The 26,253-nt window shown below is 43.4% G+C and overlaps 1 protein-coding gene across 5 annotated transcripts in view; it reads left to right on the top strand.

Annotated features, from left to right (window-relative positions):
* LNX1 (ligand of numb-protein X 1, E3 ubiquitin protein ligase) overlaps positions 1–26,253 on the top strand; it is a 71,874-nt gene that overhangs the window by 15,100 nt on the left and 30,521 nt on the right. For all 5 annotated transcript variants that reach the window (XM_014945582.1, XM_014945581.1, XM_014945584.1 and 2 more), the window contains 2 exons: positions 22,166–22,407; positions 24,050–24,205. In XM_014945582.1, the coding sequence (XP_014801068.1) occupies positions 22,166–22,407; positions 24,050–24,205 (398 nt within the window). The remainder of the gene's footprint in view (positions 1–22,165; positions 22,408–24,049; positions 24,206–26,253) is intronic.

Genomic DNA, 26,253 nt, shown 5'->3' with positions numbered 1-26,253 from the left:
AAAGCAACGCAACAATTATGGTTGGCAGAAAGCTTTCTTTTCATGAATGAGTTATGTCTCGGTTATGTCTGATTTTTTGAGTAGGCTGCTCAAAAGAAGTGGGCTTACATGCCTTACATGCCTTGCCTGCGTAACGGGAGCACGGAGGGGGCAAACCTTGCCCCAACTCAGAGGCTGCTTCCCAGCGGGCAATCCACCTTGGGATGGGGACCAGAGAGGGCAAAGCACCGGGGGAGCTGGCGGGGTAGGAGGAAGGAGTGAGGTGATGGGAGCTGCAGGAGGTCGGTGGTTGCTCACAAGCAACAGACTCTCGTTTCTGGGCTGACATTCTGGGCCGTATGCTGCAAGTTTGGCCGACCTCCGCATCTCTCTGACAATTAACCTAGTTTAGCGCTGGCACTGGCAGCCTGACAAGGATATGTTTCCTTGAGCTATTTCCCTGACAAATCTGGCAGAACTGGGCTGCCCTGCAACGGCGAGGATAAACACTGCTCTTGCAGAGCTCTTACGCCTGTCATAGCTTAAAATCCTGCTCTGAATCCTGGTTCTGAGATCGGCTGCAACACAGCTCCTTTCACCGTAGGGAAGCAGACTAGTAGGTCTCAGGGTCCTTGGGTTTTTTTTTTTAATGCTTTTGACCTTTTGGGGGAATCTGCCTTCAAAGTCCCCGGACTGCAGAGTGACCAGCTGTGTTTTGTGACCTTCTCCACGAGCAGAGCTATCTTTAAGGAAACTAGAAGTGATTTTCTGCATCTTGGCTGGGGGTGGGGGAGCACGGTTGGGACACAGAGTCACATGCCACGTAGTGACCGAGTGCGTGAGGATGCCGACAGCACAGGAGACAAACGCAGGGGTTTCATAGCCACATCACTGGTGATGCTGGACTAATAGCATGGCCTGTGTGACAGAATAGATGTTGCTGCCTAAGGCTTCCTGTTTCAAAAGAGGGTCCAGGCTGGTCCCTCTGTGTTGAACCGGTACCTCAGTGGAGGGATCTATTCGTCAATGACATGTCATATGTCATAACCAAAAGCCCACTGCCACCAAAGGATTCCTGGCTTGGAGCTGATCTCTATTTTGGGATTAAGAATGTGAACTTTTTTTTTTTAAGCCTCTTAGAAAGCTGAATTCACCCCTAGGCCTCAGCAAAGTTGCAGCTGGTGAAGACTGAATTTAGCCAGTGAATCCTTGGGCTCTGTCTAGAACATGGCTTATTCATTCATATAATTTATGAGTTGACAGCAGATTCTGAATATAAATTGAAGCAAATTCAGGAGCAACCTAGCGAAATGACTGAGATTGCAATAGATGCTGTACAACTTTTACACAAAAAAAAAAAATGAACTGTGAAGCATCCATAACTTCTAGATATTGTACAATATATCCTCCCAACATGAAGGAAAAGAGGTTGACTGTAACAGTGGGCAGGTCAAGCCATATTTCTATGAAGGTTTTGTCTCCTTTCTGTTGAGTTTCTGTTGGCAGCACCATCAAATTTTATTGATAAAGTCGTGTTTTTAACGGTGCAGGCAATCAGATTTATAATGGTCACATGTAGCATTGACTGTATTGGCGCTGGTATTCATTCTCTCCTCTTTTTAGCAAGATACTGAGCTGAGTATAATGGATCCCTGAGTGAGGAGCAAATAATCACTGTTGACTCCTCTGTTCTTGTGGAGCTGTCTTGCTCCACAGCACGGCTGTGACACTTGGCATGAAGTCAGGTTAAGAGGAGATATTCGCAGGAGTGCAGTCATGCTTGGTTTTTATTTGCTTTTCTGCTAACTCGCTGCATATTATTTACCAAAATAATGCAAGATAAATGAATAAAATGTCTTTAGTGGTATAAATTTCAGCTACGAGATTCAATCATCACTGTATCACTTTGAAATTTATTTTTCCCTCCTCAACTCTCTTGAAATTGCGTTGGCAGGAAGTGTTTTAGGTCAGCAAGTCATTTCATGTGCACTTGTTGGGAAGCTTACATCTCTCTCTATATCACACGTTGCAGTCCCATCATTCATTAGACAGGGTTTAATATATTCTTAATGTAGAATTTCTATAATTTAGTAACCTCTTAAATAAAGGACGAGGGTAATCTGATGTACCCTAAGGACCGCATTTTCTTCTCTCCTCTGCAGAACTTAGTGAACTGATAAGATTAGTAGACTGATAGCCTCATTGACGGGTTGATGTAGTGCTGGGAGATATGGTATAGTGATGGTGTTGCTTTTTGTTTGTTGTGTGGGTGCTTATTTTTGTCAAAATTAGGTTGACGGTTGGACAAGATGATCTTTAAGGTCCCTTCCAACCTAGAAGATTCTGTGATTCTGTGATTTTGTTTTGTGTTTTATTAGGAACGGACAGTACCATTTTTGAAAGTATAATTCGGGTATTTTCTTTTCTTCTCCCATATGTGATAAGCATTATTGTTATATGTTATTTTTAACATTCATTTAGTGGTGATGTCCCACTGTTTTTAACCTTCCCTCGCATGTAAAACGAGTAGCAGTACAGTTTCATAGGAGCATCAGCAGAGGCCCCTTCACTTGTGGATTTTATAACTCAACAGTATGAAAGGCCAGAAAACATCCCATGTGGAGAAGGCTTTTATGGAGAGGAGGTGGGCATGATCAACCAAATCTGTCCTGTGATCCACAGGAGACCACTGCAAGCAGAGAGTACGCCGTGCTGCTGGTACTATATGAGGATGTGTAGGTTGATATGGATGAGCAAGGCTGTTTCGCTTGATATGTATGAGCACCTCCTGCCAAGAGGTTAAATTACAGTCAGAAATAAGCACTCTATATGAAGAGCACATGTTGCAACACAGCCCTTCGCCAAACAGGTTTTGCAGTGGGAGCGGGAATCCCAGGAGGTGGTTGTATCTTGCCCTTGTCAGCTCCCAAAGGAGCCTCACCACTGGTTCTGGTTTAAACATTTGGCACGTCTCTCCTTCGAGCATTACTACCTGGCTTGTAATTACAGCAGGAAGGTGGCACTGCTGGAGAAAGGCTGAATGTATATGCTGATGTTTCTTTTTTGCTCTTGGCACCGTGTGGTTACAGTTGTCATTGGGATCTCTTATGGGAATGAGCATAGTTGAAAGTGTCAGTTGCCCCAACCCAGACTGTGATGGAAATATTGATACCAGTAATATTAGTAAATCAGACTAGAAATGCGGAGAAGATCCTGCTGAGGGTGACCAGTGGTGGTTACTGCAATCCATGCCATCCTTGTGCCCCCCTGCTGTCACCTGGGCCCTGGCATTGGACTGGCAGTGTCCTGAGCATCCTTCACAGCCTCCAGTGCTGGGAACGAGCTGTGTTCTCCACATCTGCTTTCCACCTGCTCTGTGCTGTTGTAAGTCAAGGGTATGGCCAAACAAATGCACATTCCTTAGTGCTGTATCGGTACATTTGCTCAATGTCCATTTTTAAATTGCATTTAAATTTTGCATATCTTGATGATTGAGTGTGCGTCGTTTCTCGCAAACATGCTGCTTCCAGTTTCTTCCCTCAGAGGAGATTAAATTCCAGTACATTCTTGTTCTACCCTTCCAAGGCATGAGTGTAATGAGGTTGGACAGTAATGGTTGCTGGATTTCACTTTTTTTCTGCTCTTTCCCCAGTGGTCTAAGCATCTGTAGTTTTGAAGGCACTTACACTTATGGTATTTGAGTTCAAAATAAATCAGAAGAGAATAGACCAAAACAGGACAGAACATTTAATAAGATATATAGTGTACATATAAACTTACCCTTAATATGTTGAGCTGACAAAGCAAATAAAAGTGAAGTCCCACAAATCTGCCTTTTCTGTACTCTAGGCTTGAATAATAGCAACATGACCCAAGTGAACAAAAGAAATTTATAAAGGGAGGCCAAGACCAGGTAACCCTCTTCTAGAGCTGATGAACTGTGATCCATACCAGACATCTCCAAAACCCATTTGCTCCTGTTCCACCTACCTCGCAACACAATCTGTCTTCCTTTGTCCTTCTCTTCCCTCTTCTTCAGCAGATGCTTAGTTCCATCCCTTGTATTTTTGCTAACTCAGTGTTGCAGAGAGGTTAACAGTCTCTCTCTTAGAGAGAAAATGCATTTCACAGATTTGTGATAGCCTCCTTGCTTTTTGTTAAGGTCTGCTAATTGCTGTTCAGATCTTCCTGTGCTTCACGTCTCCTCTGTTTTTCAAATCCCCAGCAAATAGGGGTTGACAACCAACGCAAAAAAAATACCATAGTGATTTTGTGCCCTGTGGTGCTTTACAACACCAAGAGAACTCACGGCTGACAGCACGAAGGTTTTTTGTCTGGGATGAGAGAGCTTGATTTGCTTGCGTGTTGGGTAAAAATAATGGTTCACTCTAAAATAAGTGCTTATCTTTTTGCAGTGTTACATAAACTCTCTTGACGCTACCTGCCAAGTGCGAATCGTCTGCTTCTGCCCTATGTATGTTTTGAGAGAAGACGCAGGTTTTAAACTCTTTAAATAGGAACCTTTCTGTTGGTTCACTTGACATGACTTGTAATGCTCATTCAGCCTCTGTCATCACCAGTGCCAGACTGTGTTTTGGTTTCTTTAGCCATTTTCCACCTGGCTGCTCCTGGCTACCCTAAATCTTTGTCTTTCCCTTGCTTCCTTTCAGTTCCTGTTTTCTTTACACCTCTGCTCTTGCCTCTCCCACACGTCAGCCCCTCTCAGTACAGCAGTACCAAGGCATTGCGGTTGTTAGTGAAGCGTGGCCTTGAACACCGCACGGCATGACGGCAGCATGACTCTTCTGTCCGGTGAAGGGGAATTGAAGTGGTTTAAAAATATAAGGTGCTCTCTGTCACAGACTCCAGTGTAGCCACTGCAGTAAATGCCCAGACTCAGGCTCAAATAAGGTCAGAGTACGCTGGTCCTGGATTCAGCTGTGATAGGTGAACGGAGACCACCCACCCATAATTTCAAAGTCAGTTGAAGTTGCTAATTTCAATCAGTCTGTAGAGAGACACTTCTGCCAGGGCTGCACAAGCCCTGTCCTTGTTGTAGTGGTGGTGAGACTCTTTCTGCTCCCTTCCCTTGTCTCCAAGCACCCGATTGGTCTGTGAAATAGTGAAATGGTCTGTGAAAGGGCTATTCCCTAGACTGTCTTGTCTTGTTCAAGGAGAATAAGGAGGAAAAGAGAGAAACTGGCTGGCCTGATCTGCCAAGGACCCTTGTGGATAACTCCAACAGTGCTGAGCCATTTGTCTTCCATCGCCCTGCACTATTGCAGCACTACAAAACTCTGACCTGGTAACACTTCTTATTTGAAGTTTATGGATTAATGTATGAGTAAATTGTGAATTTAAGCTGCAGGGCTTAACTTCAGCAAAATGTGCAGAGTTGAAGGCTGAAAACAAAGAAAGCTTTATGGATTTACCAGGTTTGGTGAGACTCTCTTTATATTAACTTCACTTGAGCAGTCTTGGTGAACTCTAAACATTTATCTGTTAGACTAAACATAGGTTAAGCCAGGCTGTGAAATAGCTCAGTTGTAGAACTGACATCTAATCAGAGTTTTATCAGCTGATCCTCTGCCTAGTTAAATTACCATCTGGACTGAAATCCTTATAGAAGTTGCAAACTGTCCTACAAAACCCATTGCAAGCAGTGAAAATAAAATAAGCCAAGAAAATAAATTCTCCCTTCTATCAGTCAATTCCTCTTACTGAGTTGGTTTGTTTAGTTTGAGGACCTTGTCTCTAGTTGTTACTTTATCTGTTATTCCTGTACTCAGAGGAAGCTATGGAAGAGGTAATAAAAAGAGTAATATCAATACTCTAGACTTTTTCCTCACTCAGATTATTTCTTTATAGATATTATTCCATTAACTTCAGCAAATTACTCTCTTGAATTTCATTGGAAGTAATTAGGAAGAAAATGAGGTTTTGCATACATGGGCAAACCTTTATTTTTTACACCTATACAGGAGAGAAATAGAACAGTAGAGATCCAAAAAAGTATTTGGGGAATAGGAGTATCTAACCATACTGGTTCGCATCATGTGGTTTTTAGCAGAAACAGCAATTTTAAAAAACAGAACATCCCTTGAGGGCGTGTGGCTGAATGAGTTGAAACAATACAAGTAAAATGTCATGGACTCCAGCTTCTGCAATCTCTGTGGCAGCCTCCCCTTCCCTCCAAAAAAACACACCCCTGTGTGGGAGCTTTGTAAAACCTCAGACTCCACTTCTCCTGTCCCTTGTGACAATGGAAGCTGCATTATAACAAAACTTATAAAATTGTGACTTTTCTCCTCTTTTTTGGGTGGTTTTTTTTTCGGTTGAAATTTATCTCCCCTCATTGGCAGACACAAACTCCATGACTTTAACACTGACCAGAAGGTCCCTCTGAGGCAGGATGTTTTCAGGAGAGTTGCAGGACTGGTGATAAAACAGCGACTCGTTGCTGACTGGTCAGATCTGCAGCTAAAGGGCAAAGGTGCAGAAAGGTCCCCGTTTGTCTCCAGCATTGAAGATAGTCCTTGTAAGGGTCATCCACATCACCACAGAAAGCTTCAAGGGTTTTAAGGGTGAATGGACTTGCTGCCCCTCTCATAGGCTACTGAAGAAACTGAATGGTGTAGTTATAGGCTAGGGGCAAATCCTGGTTCTTTCTTATCACACTTCTGGTTGCCCATGGTGATGGGGATGAAGTAGGAACCATTTCAATGTCTCCGTTTCACCTCAGTGTCCTAGACTCAAGGAAATGGAGGGTTCAGGTTTGGATTTTTTTGTGTTGACTTCAGGGAAATTCAGGGCTTATGGTTTGGGTCTTCTTCATTCAAAAAGCTTCTCTGCAATTTTTTCCTCATCTCCTGGCAGTGCTCAAGAGTGGGATAGGTCTGGCATCGTATGACACTCCTCCCTCCCTCTGGCCCCATCCTTTCATCTGGGGAGGCCCTGGGCACCAAGGAGGACAGGAGGCAGCCCATGTCCATCTGAGAGATGCTGTGGCTCGCTGCATGGGCATCCATTGGCAGGATTTCAAAATGACCTTGAGCTCGTGTTTTCCCTCCCAAGGTGCATGACTTCCTGCAAAGGGACAGCGTTTCGCTGTTTTCTGTGGGCACTAGTGGGACTACTGGCCCTGTACGACCCTTCCCTGTGGCGGGTGGCTTACAAAGGGGGAAGATGAAGGGAGAAAGGTGGAGACATGGGTTTGGCCTGAAATCCTGCTGACATTCCCTGGATGTGGCCGTGATCAGGCAGGAGAGGGCTGACGCAGGGTTATCTCGGCTGCAGCATCTGCGCTGAGACACGCCTGTGCTTTCCTCTGTCAGAGAGAAACAGGGAAACTGGATCCTAAGTGATTTTATAATTTACATGTCTGCTTTTCAAGAGGTGTTTGCTATTTGTAAAGCTAGTCAGACCTGGGCTTCCTGAGCAATGTTTTCAAGATAAGATTAGGACTGTGTGAAGCATTATTCTAGAATCACCTATTCTGCCATTCGCTGATGACAACTCCCTCGACACTTCTATTTTTTCCTCTCTGACATTTCCAAAAAGAACAGCTGTGCTGCCTGTGGTCCCATGTGCCAGGGAAGCAGTTGCTGATGTTATCCTTCCCTCCCATCTGACTGCTTTGCGAAGAGTGCTTCTTCCAGGTCTTTTGAAACGGAAGAGAAATGGTCCTCACCCTTGCAAACAAACAGTGAGCTCTCGGGTCCAGGATTGAGCACAGAAATGTAGGTGACCCATGATTCTGCATCTTTAGTAACACTGGATGCAGCACCAGAGCTCTGTTTCAAGTCCTAACCTCTTTTGTGCTTTTAGAAGGTAGATGGATGTCTGTTATTTTCATTCTCCCCTCTCCTTTGTGCTAGAGATACTGAGGTATCTGACGGGGAATAAAAATGCCGTTCCTACAGTTAAGGCTCTGTGGGACTGCTTTTATTCTTATTGCTTTTTGTGCTATGATAGTTTTAAGAACCCACAAATGAGCCAAATCTGTGTTGTGGGAGACATTGAACAAAAACACAGTAAGCCCTAAGGACTCTTTATTACACATGAAATAAAGCGAACCCGTAACTTGTTTTCAAGATGAGGCATGTTGAGGGGTGGACTCCAGCTTTCACAGAGCTCCAGAGCTTGAACTATGGGACAATATTGCCTTTTAACTGATCCTGAACCACCACTAGACACTGCTGATCAAATGAATCACCTTTTACAGAGTTAGGTTCCTTTTATAAAGGTTGCTGCCAGAAAAGTCTGCCTACTGAGTTGGGAGAGCATTTTTACCCCTAAAGTTTTATCAGGGCAACAGAGTTAAAATAATACTTTTAACATGTTAATTAACAGAAACCAGTGTTACTTTTTCTCCAGTAGCAGAAGGATCTCTTGATTCACTTCCCTGCGTTCCTTATGCCCACTGGCATGTATATCTGTGCTTCATTATGCCTGCTTCTTTGTGGGCTAAGGCAATCAGGAGGTACCTTTGTAGACTTAAAAACAGACCATAATTTTAGTGATACCTTGGTTATTCATGGCCACTACCTAGTGTGAAGAAAGAATCTTGGGATGCAAAACCTGGAGTTATGGAGTGCAATGGCATTGGGAAACTAGCACCTAAAATGGGCACTGAGAGCTCCCACAGTTTCTGTTTGGTGCCCAGAAGAAAATGCAGGGAAGAAAGAGCAGAAATTATCCCCAAAAGGTGGTGTGAGCACACAGGGAAGTTGATCCGTAGTAAAGTTGAGTGTGATGTGACGATACTGTTCTTACTCTGGGGTAACTTCTCTGGTGAATGCTCTTACTCTGGAACAGGGATGTCTCCAGGGAAGCTATTCTCGAATGTGTGTTTCTACACATATAATATACATATTGTGGCTAAGCTATCATTCCACAGGCACTCGAGAAATCATGTACTTCCCTGTTGCAGACAACCTCTTAGGAAGCAGCCCCATCTCTGGAGGCTGATATGGTTAGCCTTTGCAGAGCAGTTTGTGCTCATTTTTGGATTGTCTCCTTAATGCCAGTGTCTAAGTACCCAGTAAACCCTGCTACGTGATGCTATAGCATCTTCAGTTGGCTTTTAAAGAAATAAGGAAATAATTTGCCATGAAGCTGTTCTGTTTATATACAGTCACTAAACTGTTAGGTATTTCTTTCCCTTTCTTCCTCCTCCTCCTCCTTTTCCCTCTGTACTGCACCCTTATAAACACATGGTGCTGAGCTGTCTGGCTTTGCCCTGCAGGAAGCAAACTTGTTTCAGGACAGTTAAGGAATTTCCTCAAAAGGTGCAACCAGAGGAAGATAGGTAAACCACCAACTACTGGTCCAAAGCATCGTAAAAAGCATGAAAACAGAGATCTATATCTCAATTGCTAATGTAAATATTTAAATGCACTGTTTTGTTTAGTCTGTCTACTCAACTTTTTTTTCTTTTTTTTTGTTATCCTCAATGTCCATGTCAGGCTTGGGCAGATATTTTGGAACCAGAGGAAATTTTCTCCTTGTAGCTGTAAGATTATTCTGCGTTATAAAGCTGGTCAGTTGGCTCAATGTGCCATCTGCATTGACAGGCTGTTGCGGTAATATTTACGGGAAGCAAAGTAGGATTTGGTTTATGTGAATCTGAATCAGAGCTGCCAATATCTCCACTGCCCCCAGCATGCTGCTGGACACTGGTCTAGGTGCCCAGCTGGAGATCCTGTCTGTTGGTGGGGGCTTGGGTCACCTTGAGTCGCAATGTGGGTAGTGCCTTTTTAGTGAAAATTAGCAAGTGATGAGGCATGGCATGAGCACGCTGCTAGGGGTTAGGTTGCCAGCTCCCCTTCTGAAGGACCAGGGTCACCTCGGTTTGGAGAAGACAGATGTAATTATTCCCCTTTCAGAGCCGATAATGAACTGACATCATTTCCTATGCCACCTTGGGTTTCCTGCAAGGGGTCCATCACCAATGCTAACGAGACCCAAGTCTACTTAAATTGTGACTTAACAAAATCACAGCTTGGTGTGGAACAGCCTCGGGCGCAGAGGCTGGCTGAATCACCCAGATGCCACAACCTGTCACAGAGAATTCGCAGTTTGGATTCATTTCAAGGCAGCCTCTCGCACAGCAGCCCTGACCCATTTTGTGGGAGCAGCAAGGTCGAGTGGGATGTGCCCTCTCCTAGGAGAGTGGGGGCAAGGCCACCCTCATGGATGACCCAGGGGAATATAACTGTAGCTCCTGCTCAAGGTTCCGTTCTCCAAACCTGCTGCCAAGGTTTGTTCACAATGTTCTCAGTGCTCAGCTGCATGCATGATGTTTATATTTTAATTTCTAAAAGCAAAAGTAGCTTATTAGAGCTTGAATACTAGAATTCCCAAGGCTGCAGTGACATAAAAGGAGAATGAAAGAGCAGCTTCCTAAAGAACATTTTGGGATTTTTTTCTATTTCCTATATTTTAGTAGGATGAGTACATGAGTTAATGTGTTTTGTAACAGGACAGTATGAGATGACTGCCTCCTACCTGAGTGATTTTTTAAAGAAATTTATAATTAAAGAAAAAGGTAGAGTAAAAACATGTTTTCTTATTTATAATATACAAAAATTTCATGAAATCTGAGAGAGTAGAAGCGACTAAGAAAACCTAAAGAAGCCTATAGCATCTGCAAGCATCTAGGCTTCCTTTCCCATGAAAGGTTGGACCACGTGATCTTTTGGGGTCCCTTATAACCTAGGCTCCTCTATGATTCTGTGATGCTTGTCTTTTTTGTCAAAAAATCCATTTTGTGTTGTTGGTAATACAGTACCCACTTCTGAAGGCATCTTTTGTAATTAAGTGGTTTCAGTGTTGAATTCCCGCTTCCACCCTAATTTATGTATTTTATCCTTTGATTCGTCAGTTCTATCCTGGTGGTCTAAGAAAACAAGACACAATTTTACGGATTGGTTCTCAACCTATATCTGAAGCCTTTAGGGTCACTTCTCCAGCCTCAGACTGAAGAAGGGCTTGCATGCCTAGATGGTCTTGCCAGGTTTTCCCCAAGATACTGGCTGGACTAAAAGAGGACAGTGCCTTTTCTTAGGAGCCTCTCCCAACTCCAGCCAAAAAGCCACAGCAGCCTTTGAAGGCTTCACATTCTCCCTCCCCGGGCACCAGTTTTTCATTTGGTGACAGCATTGGGCTCCCTCTTGCTCAATCCTCCTCTCTGAATACGCTTCAGCAGGAGGAGCAGAGATCAGCCTTACCCCAACCTGACCTGATCTTTGGTGGTTAGAGCACTCCTGAAAGCTGAGGTGTGAGGGTGGGAGCTCCATTAGCCTCTCATGCCAAGAGAGAGCTGACAGTGGTCCAGGTACAACAGGAGAGAAGCCGCACTGCCGGGTTTTGGGATGCTTTCTGTGACTTTGAGCACGGCACTGCCCATAGGTAGCTATGAGGGGAGAGGGGTGAGTGGATTGGGCTATTTTTTTCAGATTTGGATAAAGGAATTCAGTTTTAAAGTGTTTGTGATAGTTCTGTTAAAAGACAGTGATTCCAAAAAAAAAAGTGTTCTTCACAATTTTTACAGCTTAAGTGAGCATTTCCTATGATTCAACAACATTCCAGCCATACTTGTGCTGTGGCTGGATATTGACTTTTTGGAGCCTTTAAATGCTTTTACAGTGTGTGTTTATTTTAATAGAAGGGTGAAATATCTCACTGAAGTATCTCATATTCAACTGGGTGGAACCCATAAAACCGCAAGCAGTGAAAATTTTGCATGCCCAATGGGTTTGGGGAGTTTTCTTCTGAAAACTGGCTCGTAACATCCCTCTGATCCATCCTCTTCCAGCCATACGTGCAAAGGAGAAGATTACAGAGCCAGGAGGATTAGAAACCAGAATGGTGTTTCTCTAGCAAAATGTACTGTTGGCTATGTTATCTTCACAAAACAACTCCAAAAAACGCACTAGTGTAATGAGGTATTTAGTCACTAATGTGACTTGTGCACTTCTTATGCCAGTGTCAATACTCATTTAGGCTGAAATCCAGGAAACAGAGCTCCAAGATACACCAGGAAATGGTGTACTCTTCCTTCCCCACCCCTACAAGTTGTTTTAGAGTTTTAAGACACAGTGATTTATGAGCCGCATGCAGTTCACTTCTTATAGGACTAATTCGGGGTCCTCGTTAAGTATTGGAATTTATAAGACAGGAGAACTACTTTTTAAAATGGGAAATATTTGTGACATCTTAAGCCACCGCCTAGTCATGGTGGTGGAGATGTTTGTTCAACACTCAGATGGGGCATCTGACAGGGATCTCTGTGGTTTTTCAACTTCTGAGAAGGCATGATGAGACCTCCTTTTTCTGACCTTCCCCATGAGGAAGCAAGCATGTGTTCAGAGCTTGATGTGTACTGAGGTGTGTTAGTGATGTAATTTAGACTATGCTGACCTAAAAAGGATCTTATGTGACTTTTGGGTCACATAAGGTCATCAAGGTCAGAGGCAAATGCCGCTAGAGCAGTGTCCATAGCATGTTCTGTCAATAAGAGGGCATAAAGACAGCGCTTGTTCTTTACTGGCTGCAGTCCTACTGTTTTCTGCAATTTCAAATTCCAGTGGAGAACATATTGGTAAACGCAAGCCCTGGGTTGAAAACATCCTGAAATTGAATGCAGTGCTCCCTTTTTATTATTTTATATCTAGAGACTGTATGTCACTGCTTTGTGCCAACAGAAGCCTCAAACCTAATCTCAGTAGGGCTGACTTGTTGAGTCTGTGACATAGCAGATACTGTACTTAGCTTTACTTTAAAAAACAACGTGTGCTAAGTGTGTGTAAATACAAGGTTTCTGTCTGGCAGGTTCTTCTCTCTGTAGCTGCAAGAATTGGGTTATGCTGATACTGTCACTCTTGTTAAAAAAACAAACCCCCTTGTCCCATTGCAGGCATATTTTGCTCACTGCATCATAAAGTTTTTATAGTATAGGTGGGGACAGTAGGAGAGGAAGATAATGCTGAGGTACTAAGTTCCAGGAGACTAGTTATACCTGTTGAATATAATCCTGTGACCAAAACATTGAACAATAAACATAAAAAACACATGAATCAACAGATTGAATGCTTGTTCTTGACATTACTTATACGTGTATCCGCATAGTTTGAAAAATGCGGTGTATTGGATTGTGCGGTTTTATGACATATAGCATTGAAATCCCTTAAGAATTTCATTGTCCTTGCACTTGTTATTTTTGTCACAGATAACTTGATTTTAGCAGCATTAACATTTTTTGAGCCTTTTATATATATGCTGTGGTTTTCCTTAGGCTTGTTTTTCAGTTAAGGTTCTAAATAAGGAATATGTTGAGCGATCCTGTTGCATTCTCATTACATATGACCTCAATTCCTACTGTAAAAATGTTATTATTTTATTAGAAAAAGGCAAAATCAGTGGTCAAGATTGCCTGCAGAGTACTTGTGCTGTTCTTTGAGTGGTCTTGGATGGACATGAAAAACCACTTGTGAAGCCGATGGCTGCTGATGGCAGGTCTTATGTTGCTTTCCAAACACCCAACTGACACACATTGCGTGCGATGGCTCCCTCGTGCACGCTGTCTGTAGATAAAAAAACGCACAACTATTCATAAGTACCCAAGTTTTCCAGGAAGAAACCTCTCAGGGCTGTTCTAATTTGTGTTTTCTCACTTTCTTTTGAAACAATGTTCGTTTTTTGTTCTTCTTCAAGAGTGGTGAAGGCTGAAGCTTTTAAGTGTGCTATATAGAAAATGATCCAATTCTGGAAGGTGATGAAAGCACCTGGTAAAATTTTCATCAACCTCCACCTTTGCTGAAGTCAAGAGGAGTTTTTGGTGTTTTAGGACTTTAATGTAGCACTTGAACAGGATTAGTGGGTTTAAGTGATGTATTACATGTTGAATGCTAAAAGCACTAGAAGCCAGCAGCAAGGTTTACAGGCTCTCACCAGCTCCAGAATGCTAGTCCTGTGTGTCTTATTTTTCCCTTTTATTTTGCTGTAAGTCCTCTGCCCAGGTACTCAGAGATTCTTTGCTGTGTCAATACCTGAGCACCTACCAAGAGCAAGAGACAGGATGTTGCTCCTCTGTTTCCCATCTTTGTGTGAGCTAGTGTTGAGTAGGTGGCATGAGATACGTAGATTACTCTTGGGGAGCTTCAGTATTTAATTGAGTATATTCAATATAAATAAATACTTCTGTTGTTTTGCATCGTGCAAGATCACTCTGGTTCTGTACTTCTGGCCAGTAACTTCCCTGTGATGACAAATGTTTGTTTATAGTAATCTAGGAGCACATAATGATTAATAGGCTGACTGCAGTCTTTCACCCTGGTTAATTCCTCGGTTTTTTGTTTCTCGAAGTCTACTTGTGCTCTACAAGCCTTATACACATGTAAAGGCAGCAGTGGAAAAAGTAGAAGCTGTAGGAGCAACCCAAGGCCATGCCTTACGTGAGCAGTGGGGACAGGCTGCAGATGCCCTTGTGTGTTTTCAGAGCACTGGTGGCTTGGGAACGTGCAGGGAAGGGGCAAGAGAAGGAGAAGTCACCAAGTCAATTGTGAATATCAGCTTCTCCAAAGTAGTAGTTGTGTATAGGTATGATACAGAAGCTGTGCTGATCCATAAAAGAAGTTGGCATTTCCAGCCCAAACGCTGACTTGCCCATCTCAGCTGTCTCTAGCAATTTACAGCTCCATTCTCCTATATGTAAGACAGCTGCAATTTGTTGGAATGTTTTAAGACTAGATCTTGAAACATTGCTTGAACCTTGGAGAGAAATCAGTATGGTTGTAGTTTCAAAATCATCAGTGGCAGAGTAATGGCCTGAAAGAAGTGTCAGGGGAGGGAAAGAAGCCGATCCGGACCGATAATTTGTACACAGTCCCAACAACAACTGGGATGATTGCACAATAATCCCAGTCATGATTTTTGCCCACAATTGCAGGCAACCAGTATTGTTTACCTATTTCTTCCAATTCCCTGTTCCCATGGTAGAAGTTAACGGGCGTTTTAAAAGATTTCATAATAGAAGCTGATGATGGTGGTTGAAATACAACTTTTTGCTTTTTAAAGAGAAGGAGAAAAAAGAGCTTAAACATGACATGTTACATGATATTTTGGTAGCATGTACATGAAGTTTAAACTCTATAATTTATTTAAGAATAAAAATGTGTTCCAAGTTCTTTCAGCTCTCTTGAAAACTAGGAGGAAAACTGGAGTTTTCCCTTAGTATGAGCAGTCAGACTTAAAATGGTGATTTGGTTTACACTGAATGCTTGTTCAATTTGTGTCTGGCACCAGTTGTCTGTCTGTCTATCTGTCGGCAGTTTTGGGAACTGTGGGGACTGAACTCTGAACTGCAATTCCATTCTTCACCAATGCAAAATACTTTCAAGGACTTGTACCAAAAATCTCTAGCCATGCTTGTTCCTCCTCCTCAGCAACCAAATCACAGAATTGGGAGTACATCGCTGTAGCTGATGACTAACATAGTCATTATAAAGGTCACTCAATATATATTTTCCTCATATGTTTAGAAAACTTTTTTTTTTTTTAAATCTGTGGGAACTATAAGTCGTTTTTCTAGTGGTGCCCCCAAATTCACACAGAGTAGCTGACATAAAAATGTAAGTATACAGATACTCCTGCACACGTTCCTTATATAATACACAAATGTATTCTGTTTGACAGCATTATAGTGCAAAAGCACTGTAAAAATGACAGCCCTGCCCTGGGCCAGATCTTTAGAGATAGGACACAGCACAACTTTAGGCTTTGCTGGTAAGGTGGTTCCTGAGTTTACTGGATTACGATGGTTTCATTAAAACAAAAAGGATGAAAAAAACCTTAGGAAACCATAACAGGGATATGCAGAAATTAAACTGAACAAAAAATAGATATTTAAGAGGTTTTTTCCTATCTTGTGGGAAAGTATTTAAGCTAAGTAACTTTAGCTTAAAGAAATAAATGTTATGAGGACCTTTATAAATATTTATAGAGTGGTAATGCAGAAATATAGAACCACTAAATCTACTACGTGTTTATACTTCAGCAAAGGCCTCTGGTTGACAAGAGAGAGCAAATAACATGAGAAAATCTCTCTGACAGCTAGACAGAGAAGCCATTTGCCTCATCTGAACTTCTATCGTAGCTGACATGGAGAAGAGCAGTGTTTATGGAAGCGTAGGATGGAATCGCTCATCCTCAACCCCCCGAGGCAGCGGGGATCAGGGCACTGACCCGCACCTCCCTCCCAGCCAGCCCTCATGCCCCAGGTGTCAGGAAGCTGTCTCTAAAAGGCTTTTATTTATAGAGTTAGTGAAGTGAAAGAGTAATAGTAACTGGGAAAATTTCCCACTTAAGCTAGGTGAAAAATGGGCATATTTTTTTTCCCTCCAAACAAGATGGCAAGCCTCTGACACTGGGAGATCATCAGGGAGAGGATACCCAAGCGTCTCAATGCCAGGGTACAGGATGCCCAGAACAGCAGTCGTGAGCATCTAGAAATGTTGCTAGCGTTATGAAATTAAAGTACAGGTGCAGAGAACGGCCTGTTTCCAGTTGCATGGTGAGACAAGGGATTTGCAGCCTGACTTTCAGCGAATGCTGGTTGCAAACTGTAATCCAGGAGTTAAGCTTTGCTTTTTAGATGGCTCATGCACTTCTTTAGGAATATTGAGGAAGGTTTAATGTAGGCAAGACCTTCCTTGCCATGGCTGGTGATTACAGTAGCTTGACGAATGCTCTTGACGTGACCCAATCCTTTATAAAAAGCAGAGAAGGCAAACGCATTTTAAAAAAAAAATTCAATCAAGAAAGCATTTATGAAGATTTTTTCATATGCAGCATTTATGCAGTGGTTAATCCTCACAAGAATTCAGAATTACCAAGGAAAAAGGATTGTTGTTAAGCACTTGGTTCCAGGGTTGATTTTCATATATAGCAGAAAAGAGGAATTTTGCACACTGAACCAGGTTTCACAGAAGCTGGATTTCCGAGCAAGGATAATACAACAGCATTGGGTATAAAGAGCAGCAAGGTATTGGTCACCTTTATTGCTGAAGGTGTTGATGTCTCTGACCTCTTAAGCACCAGTATGGTTGGTCTGGCAGGGAGGTTGCGCATTTGCTGTGCTTTAGTTTAGATCTGTAACATGGGATTTGGTTGGAGTTTAGGTGCCTCGCTCTGTTTTCATTTTTGGCTCCAGTTCCTGGTGGCAAAAGTAAGATCAGAAGAGTTGGTGTCTTCTCTGCCTGAGAATTGATAGCGTTAGATCAGTCCCTCATGGTGGAGTGTCAGGAAGCTTTAGAGTTTAGGTGTTTGGCCTGAAAATCCCTATGGTTGGTGTCTGGGTTATGTTTGGGCTACAGTCACTGCTGATGCACACACAGTGAGAATGCTTCTCCTAGGGCAGGAATTGCTAACATCTTCTTGAGTCAAATTCTCCAATTGACATCCCCCTGCTCCCTTCTCAGATGTGGCATCTCACCAGGGTCTCACAAGTGAGGTCAGCAGCACCAGGGTTATCCAGGATGCTCCGTGTTGTTCACCACCTTGTTTCTTCATCAGCTTTTGCACCACATCCCTTCAGGGGTACCAGAGCAGTTGGGAGAGTTTGTGTGTCGGGGTGTGATACACACTGTTGGCACTTCTGATCCCGGCTTGTGTCAAGCCCAAACTACACAGGGGTGAGACAGCTTGCAGTGAGGGCACAGCTGAAATGTACTTGTCTGCCAGGATCAGGGTTTAGCTTCGGATCAGCAATGGCAGCCCATTAGGAGTGTTTTCTTCTGCTGGGGAGTCCTGAGTGCTTTGTGTACGTTATTCTTAATTGCACTCAGACAATGCGCCTGTTGCAAAACAGCAACGAAATACGACTGTGAGGGACATGAGGTTGGGAAAGCACTGCTGGAACTGGGCAGGGAGAACTTCTGCTCTGTTTATTTGTGCCAGACCTGCCTCACAAGCACTGTCACTTTCTAGATTCACTTTTTTCCTCCGTTTCCTGCCCAGGCAGGCAGGCGGGAGACAGGGGGAAAGAGGGATAGCTTGTGAAGTGACACAGATAGAAAGCAGGGTGTTTTCAAAAGAGCAAATGCATTCTAAATATATACATATATTTTTGGCCTGGGATACTTTTTCATTTAGATCACTAGAAGTGAAGTGAAAAAATCCATGCAGTTGCCCTTGTTTATGTTTTGCCTTTATGTTGTGCCCCTGTGTCAGCCTGGGTAATGGAGATCCTTGAGGTCAATCTCTCTTTCAAGCCCTCCTTTGCTGTGTGAGTCAGGGATGCTGCAAGGAGAACGCATCCCTGTTTTCAAACCACTGTTTTCATTTGAATTTGCAAATGATGTGAAAATGTTTCTGTTGGCCTTGAGTTTGACCGAAGCTTGTTTTTACAAATGGTAGGACCGAGTTAAGGCAGCCACGGGGTTTTGGATCTCCGGCCTCCAGCACTTGGGCTGTGTTGCTCCTGTAGCCTGGAGTGCAGAGCCTCCCTTGCATGCAGAGCAGGGCACGGGCAAGGCTTGCCCTGTGGCTACCAGCGTTGATGCCAGCCAGAACTGCAGCCCTGGGTGAAGTATCAGTAGCCATCACTGCCTGGTGGTTAGCTCATATGGCCAGGATTTAGGACAGAACGCTACTACTTCATAAAAGGGACCTTGCAAACAGAAGAAACTATTTTCTGAATTTCCTGTATGCACCTAGTGACACTACTTTAATGGCATGAACTGTCCAACACACATTATTCATGTCTGTTTATCTCTCTCTGGTTTGGCCTTCAAATTGTTTTGGTATCGTATGGCTGGACGGATGTTATCGCTGTCCGGCGGGACTGAGAAGGAACATAAATCACCTCTAGGTAGTTCACCTTGGCCACCAGACAGTGCTGGGTTTGCTTTCTGACTGGCCTGTCTTAATCAGGTATCCTGTTCTTCCAGCTGTAAATCAGGCAGCTGATTAATAATCACAGTGAGAGAGATAATTAGTACTAGCATGTAGCTGTTTTATGGATCTCTCTTTTCTGGAAGCCAAATCCAACCATATGGATAAATGTAGTTGAGACACTATAAATATGATTCCACTTAGACAGTCATCTCTTCTGTTTTCTGTTATCACAGCAGTGTCAGCAAAAGGAAAACAATGAAAGTGAAGAGATGCTGTTGCAGATTTTATTACAAGTTTGAAGGCTTGGGACTTTTTTTTCTTCTTCTTCAAGGACACTGTGTTAATCTGAAGAAAGAGAGCTTGATTTGTGTTCATTTATGCCTGCCACAATTATTTAAGGAATAGCTTCAGTACTCATACTTGAACAGCTTTGTTTCTCTTTTAACTATTTCTGGCAGCGTTAGAAAGATATGCCTTGTGCTTTGTATCATGACAACTTGTCTTCTCCAATAAGCCACATCTTAAACCGTGTCAGCCCTCTCTGCATTCAAACTAACTGTCTTCTGTTCATTTTTGTTGGATTGATGCTGTTAACTGGGTGTCTGCAGCACAGCCAGCAGCAATGAGCGAGGATTTCCACAGAAAGTGAAGGCTTTGGTAGTGAAGTGCAGATGGACACCAGGCAGCAGCTGAATCCATGTAGCTGGGAATCTTTGGGCAGAGCCCACTTCTGATCTCTTTGTTGATCTTCATGCAACCCACCAAAAAGAGAAAAGACCTATGTTTCAGAACCCATTCACAAGGCTGGTGCTCTGATATCAGCTGCTGAAACTTTACTGCAAAGACAGAAGTGAATAAAATAAAACATGGAGTAGGAATATCTCATCATGTTCTGAATCTTCGCAGCATCTCTGTAAGGCAGAGATTGTCTTTTGAGAACAGCAAAAAATCTACCACAAAGTCATTTCTTTGTGTTCATTTCATTGTGTTGGCTTTTTAGAATATTTTTTAACTATTTTGATGAGCATTCATAGGCTGGATTAGTAAAAGTGACCTTACTGCAAGTGGGAGAAGTCTAGGACAGGTTCCCGAAATGCTGTGTTGGAGAAGTTTAGGCAGGCTATGAGAGGGGAAGGCCTTTGTGGTTCTGCTCCCTAGGAGATATAAAGGAGAGCATCCTGCCATGGTGTGGTGAGGAAGTCCCACTTCTTTTTTGGGAAGGAATAGGAAAGTGCCTGCTGCAGTGGAGGCAGGAGGGCTCTTCCTTTCTGTTTTACATGATTATTGTTGCAGTTTTTTCTTGGAGTATGTGCCCCACGCAGCTCATCTTTCTGTCCCAGGGACTGCTTCCATAAATCATTTCTCTTCCAAGTTCAGTGCACTACTTCTGTTTCTGACACTTAACCCACTAGCGATGTGTACCGTATGTATTATGCATTGCCTTTTGTGCATGCCATATATTACGGAGAGCTTTCTATCCCTAAGGGTTTCTGCAGCTATTTCTGTGATTTCATCCTACAGCCCACTTTTATGAAAGTCATCAGTTAGCCTTTGCTACGAAGCAAGAGATAGTAGTAACTGAAAGTAGGCCAAGCTCATTAGACTATCATTAAAAGGCAGGTATGTTTTTTTAATGCAGTGAATGAGGTTCTAGTGGATGGGCACTGGGCAGAAGTGCTGCTGGAGAAAAGTCACAGGTGCTGCGTCCTTGGGCCACTCTGTCTCTTCAGTTATTTTATAGCTTTAATTAATAGCAAGTTACGAAGAGCACAGTGACCTTTATTTTCATTCAAATGACTTTGACAAGTCTTAAGAAAGAAATACCATGTGTGGTCCTGCCTTTGTGAATCTAGAGCAGATAGTTGGGATCACAAGAAAGTTATTTCAAAGCAGGCTTGTAATTTGGCTCTTACAAAGCTGTACCTTCAGCTCTTCTGGGAACATGCATGTCTCCACCACAAATGGAGGATTTTGTCACTGTGGAGGTCAAGTTGGGATTTAGGATTTGGATTTTACTCCAGAATTGTTTTAGAACCAGCTTTGAGATCCCTAAATTGTTGAAGTCCCAGGCTGGCCCAAGGACCTTGGTAGAGGCCTGAGGACTTGCAGTCAGTCATTCAGTGGGAACCCTGTGCTATCTTCTTGACTCTCGTGGGGCTGCAGGGCTGGTGGGACCCCCTCACACCTCTTGTACCTCTTCCTCCATCAAGCCAATGACTCCTCTATTTTTATGTCTCAACTGAGCTGAAATGGCAGAGCTGAAAACACCTCTGCTATGAGGACAGGGTGAGAGATTGGGGCTGTTCAGCCTGAAGAAGAGAAGGCTCCAGGGAGACCTTAGAGTAGCCTCCCAGTACCTAAAGGGAGACTACAGGAAAGGTGAGGAGGGAATCTATCAGGAAGTGTAGCCATAGGATGAGGGGTAATGATTTTAAACTGAAAGAGGGTAGATTTAAATTAGGAAGAAATTCTTTACTGAGTGGATGGTGAGACACTGGAACAGGTTGTCCAGAGAAGTTGTCCCTGCACGTGGCAGAGGATTTGGAACTAGATGATATTTAAGGTCGCCTCCAACCGAAACCATTCTATGATTCTTTGGTCTTCATGGCTGAATTTGAAAACATTAGGTGCAATAATGAAGTAATGCAGTAAATCATCTGTATGGGCACCGTGGGGGGCTTGGTTCCTGCAGACCCCAGATGTTCAACTCCCTCTTGCAGCCTTCCCTTCATTGGTTGCATTGGCCGCTACCTGAAGGGCAGACCCTGCCTTCTGCATGAAGACCACACTGTTGCGCTCCTGGTGTGACTGGCTTGGTGACCAGGAAATTTTTTTGGGGCACAGGGCTGGGTAAGATGCCTTTTGTTTCACCAGCAGACCTGGAGAAGGTGCCAGGCCTCACTTTACTCTCCTTCATTGACTAGAGGCAAGGGGGAAATTACGGACTTTAGCCACCTACTATTCCTGTCCTCTCGCATCCACAGTAACTATTTATACACATGAGACTACACACAAGGCTGTGGTCTCTATTTTTTCTTGACCAGCAGCAGTCTTTCCATGTAAGGTGGTAACTCAGCTGCTTTAAAGGACCGTTTTCCTTCTTTTTGATTCTATATCACATGATGGGACTGGTATTTCTCTCTCTTGTTAAGCATCCTTATTACATTGGCTCTCGTGTTCATCACAATTTGTACTCCAAGGGATTCTGTGGCACTAGATAGTTTCCATAAGTACCCAACATCTAAATACAATTTGTGATCATGTTTGCCTTTCCTTCCCTTCTCCTTAGATGCAAAGGAGCATCCCACTATGGCCTTACCAAGGAACGGAAGAGGCGTTCCCAAGACTGCTCTCCAGACCATGGCTCCAGCTTAGCAGTAGCTGCCCTGAGCCCCGAGCTCTCGGCCGCTGCAGCCATCGCCTTAATGACAGACGAGCCAGGGCTGGTGAACCCGGCCTTCAGCCCCACCTCAGAGGAGAGCCAGTCGGGCAGCAGCCCAGGAGACCTGCATCGCAGCAACCGAAGCAGAAGTAAGAACTAAAAGTGATGGTTTCAGAGCCTGGTGGCCTCTTTAAGCATTCATTTTCTGTGAAATATATGTTGTTGGAGGCTTCAAAAAAAAAAAAAAAAAAAAGAGTGAAAGCTTTGATTTTACACGGCTTATCAAATTGCACATTCAGTGACCCAGTAGATTTGAGGTGAAAAACAAATTTGCTTGGCCGGGGGCAACATCAAGCTGAAGACAGACTAGCTGCATACATGCAAACCACAGGTCTTAAAGAAGGTTATTTAAGGAAGTCAGCTCAGTTGGAACAGTAAGTGACATTTGTGATGTGTCGGGTGGATGGTGTAGTTGTGTAATGGCTTCAACAAAGCGTGGTGGCCCAAGTAACCCCCATAGACCATGGCATGAGCACCTAACCAAAGGCCTGTTGGGAACTGTGTTTGGCAGCTGCCAGGTATTTTCAGGAAAACAAACCACATGAAGTGCCTTGGGAGCTTGGGGAATGTTTGCCAGCTTGCCAGGGAGGTAGAGCTCAGAGGAGCCAGTTCTGCTGAAATAATCAGAGTCGGGGACAAGTTGCACCAGGAAACCTTGCCTTGATCCTTCACCCTGTGACACTGCACTCAGCTCTGACGAGTGTCATATTTGAAAAACGTGGCCTGGCCAAAGGCAGACTCAGAAGCAGAAACAGTGAGTTTAAAGCTTGTATTCGAGGACTCCGAAGCAAAAATGAGTAGCCCACCTCATGTTGCACAAGCTGCATGGTAGGACAATGGATGAAAGGCTGAAGAAAGAGTAGGAAAAGATCAGTGCTCTCCTCTTGTGTGCATGGGGCTAGAGAGGCGAGGAAAAGGAGGAGACAAGAAGAGAACACCAGAATGAAATTAAATCCCACTAGTTTTATTGCATTTAGAGGCCACAGTCTGGTTTGAGGGAATGTTATATTATCAGATTACAATGTTTGGCTAGCATGCAGAGCTCAAAGAGACAGAACAGCAACAGCCATGGAGATATCTTGAGAGGGATGGGAAAGAGAGTGACATCTTTTGAAAGCATTATGACATTTTTTTGGTACTGCCTTACGGAGGTTAGAAGATGTGACTTAGTTGGTCCCTCCCACCTGATAATCTTTGAATATTTGACATGAAGTTTTTGGCTGTCCTTGGTGGCTTTGGAAACATTGCAGGGTTTTGAGGCAGTAGTGTGAGGTGGGTATTTTTTTTTCAAGAAGAGTTTTTAACAACAACTTCCAGATATTTTTTTTTTTTATATATATATATATATTTTTTAGTCAAACTGATATAGCTTGGGAAGGGCAGTGCTGCTTCCTTTTATAAGCATTTTTCACAGGGTTGCTGCTGATTCTGCCTTGGCTGGGCATGATTCTCTCCTAGGCTACCACACTTACAGAAGATTTCTGTGTGGGGCTGCCCAAACAGACAGGGAAGGTGGAAATTCCAGGGTGTGGGACAGAGGTAGCATAATTGCAACCAGATTCAGGTGGGTGCAACCTTGGAGTATTAACTGGAGTCAGGTGTGAAGGTGAAGCAGGGGCAGCCTTGTTGCTGATGTTTTGCTCTGTTGTATGCCGACGGCTGCAGAAACGATGTGGTTTTAGCCCAGAAATGCCGAACTGTATTGATTTGGTTTTTTCCCCGCTGTTGCAGCTCGCCACTTTGAACGCTCCACGATAAGAAGCAGATCTTTTAAAAAAATAAACAAGGCGTTCAGTGTTCTTCGAAGGACAAAAAGTGGAAGCGCCGTTTCCAACCAGACTGACCGGGAAAGGGAGGCTGTTGGAAACTCCACTGCTGGAGAGGAAGGTAATGCTTTGTTCTCCTTGTGTTATTACTTAAATTGGGGTAGGGGATCCTATCCGCATGGATGTCCATGACTGACATGCCTTTCATGTGGCAGGCTGTGTGTGATTAAAAAAAAACAACCCAGAAAACTAAATATTCCCTTATTTTATTCTTTAAAAAGTTGTTAGTGACTGGCAGGCAAGAATATTGCTGGAGTGTGTGGGACCTCACGTAGGGCTGTTCTGGTAACAGCCTGCGTGCTACAGCCAGCCCAGTATCCAGTACACGGGATGTGGGATGTGGGCATCTGGGATCTATTACTGGAGCTGTCATTGGTTTGCTCTATCACTTTGTTTGAGAGGCTTCATCAGCCTGTGCCTGTCCCCCTAAAGCAAACGGATCGCAGTGATTGCGCGTTGTAGGAAATGAATGAGTTTTGGCTAATGTTTATGAAGCACTGGAAATTCCCAGGGGGAGGATGGTATGGAAGTGCAAAGTACTGTAATTATTCCAGCTCTCCTGTGGGATCCTTGGTGACAGGCTTGTATTACCTCAGCCAGGCAGGTGATGAGGTAAGAATGCTCCGCTCTTAAGCAGGGGGGAGAGGCAAGTTTGTCTGACGTATGACATGGATGAGGGGTCTGGCAGGGAGTAACACCTAACATTTGGCATTCTCGAAGCAATAAGCAAATGTTACTAATTGCTTTGGACCATAATTACGAAGCCAATATTAGCATTCGTGCATCAAGAGGAAGTGACGATAGAGTGGGAATCATTGCCTTAATCAAGGTCTTCACTGAGCGTATTTTTCCTTTGCTTGATGCCTCAGCACCTCATGTCTCTGCCCAGACCAAATGCACAGGGTAAGGGCTTTAAAAAGACAAAATATGCAGCTTCCCTTTGCTCTGTGTTTCAAGCTGTCATCGAAACCCACACAAAACAAGGACAAAAAGCTGCCAAATGCTGTGTTTAGACATCATTATTCTTGAAATGCTGAATCAGAGAACAGTGTTTATTATTTCTTCTGCTTTACTTGCTTATTCCTTCAGGAGAATTTCACTACGTTACCGTGTTCTTGGTACTTACTCTCCTACTCCACATACTTGCTGATGTAGTTAAAATAAAACCTGATGGTTCAAAATTGTGAACCTTTTCCAGAAAAATAATGTGAAACTGTTCCTTGGGCTGGAAACATCATGAACAACTTTACTGTCCTAAATATTTTATTATTTTTCCCCAAGTAAAAATTTGCAAATAAGTTGTCTATGACTCTCTCTGAGCAGATATGTTTCTCACTCCGTAGCAACTGTTCAATTCATTGCAAGTAAAAGCTTGCTCTTCTTCAGCTGGAGTGAAATTCTGCATGTCTCAAGTCTGTATTTTTCAAAAGAAACCTCTTTAGCATTGGCCATAGAATTTTTGTGACTGTTTTCTACCTAGGCTTATAGTTGACATTAGCAATTGTTCCTCTGAGAGCTTGGTTTCATGTCTGGAGTGTGTGGATGATCTGGATGCCAACAGTACCTTCCCTTTAACCCAGTGCAGTCCAGATGTTAACAGAAGGAGAGGTGAAGATAACACTGGCCTTTACATTTCCAGCAGAATGAAAAGTGCTGCTGTCTCCTTTTTTAAGAGACATATAATGGGTCCCTGAAGTGGCAATCACTCCAGGGCCCCATTGACAGCATCAAGATTGTCATTCTTTCCTTGACTCTGCTTGTGGTTTCATTCCTCTGCACCAAGCATGCCTGTAAACTTCCAAATATATTCTACTGCACCGGAAAAACCAGGTAGGCATGTAATTACTTAATGAGCAGTTGCTCTTACGTATGAGATCACAGAAGCTGGGTACATAAATTACTATATTAATTGCGTATGCAAAGAATGTGTTTTGATTACACAGTTCTGGAATTTGGTCTTCAAAAAAAAAATGCAAGCAAGTAACTTGCATCAATAGAAAGACAGCTTTAACAAAGATCTCTACTCAGTCCTTTGCAACAGGTGCTTTGTGTAACAGCATCTCAAAGGCTCTCTCTGTTTCTTCTTGTTGGAGGAGGAAATGAATACAC

Source organism: Calidris pugnax, unplaced genomic scaffold (assembly GCF_001431845.1).
Source record: "Calidris pugnax isolate Ruff unplaced genomic scaffold, ASM143184v1 scaffold58, whole genome shotgun sequence".
NCBI lineage: Eukaryota > Metazoa > Chordata > Aves > Charadriiformes > Scolopacidae > Calidris > Calidris pugnax.
This window is presented reverse-complemented; position numbering and strand designations above follow the sequence as displayed.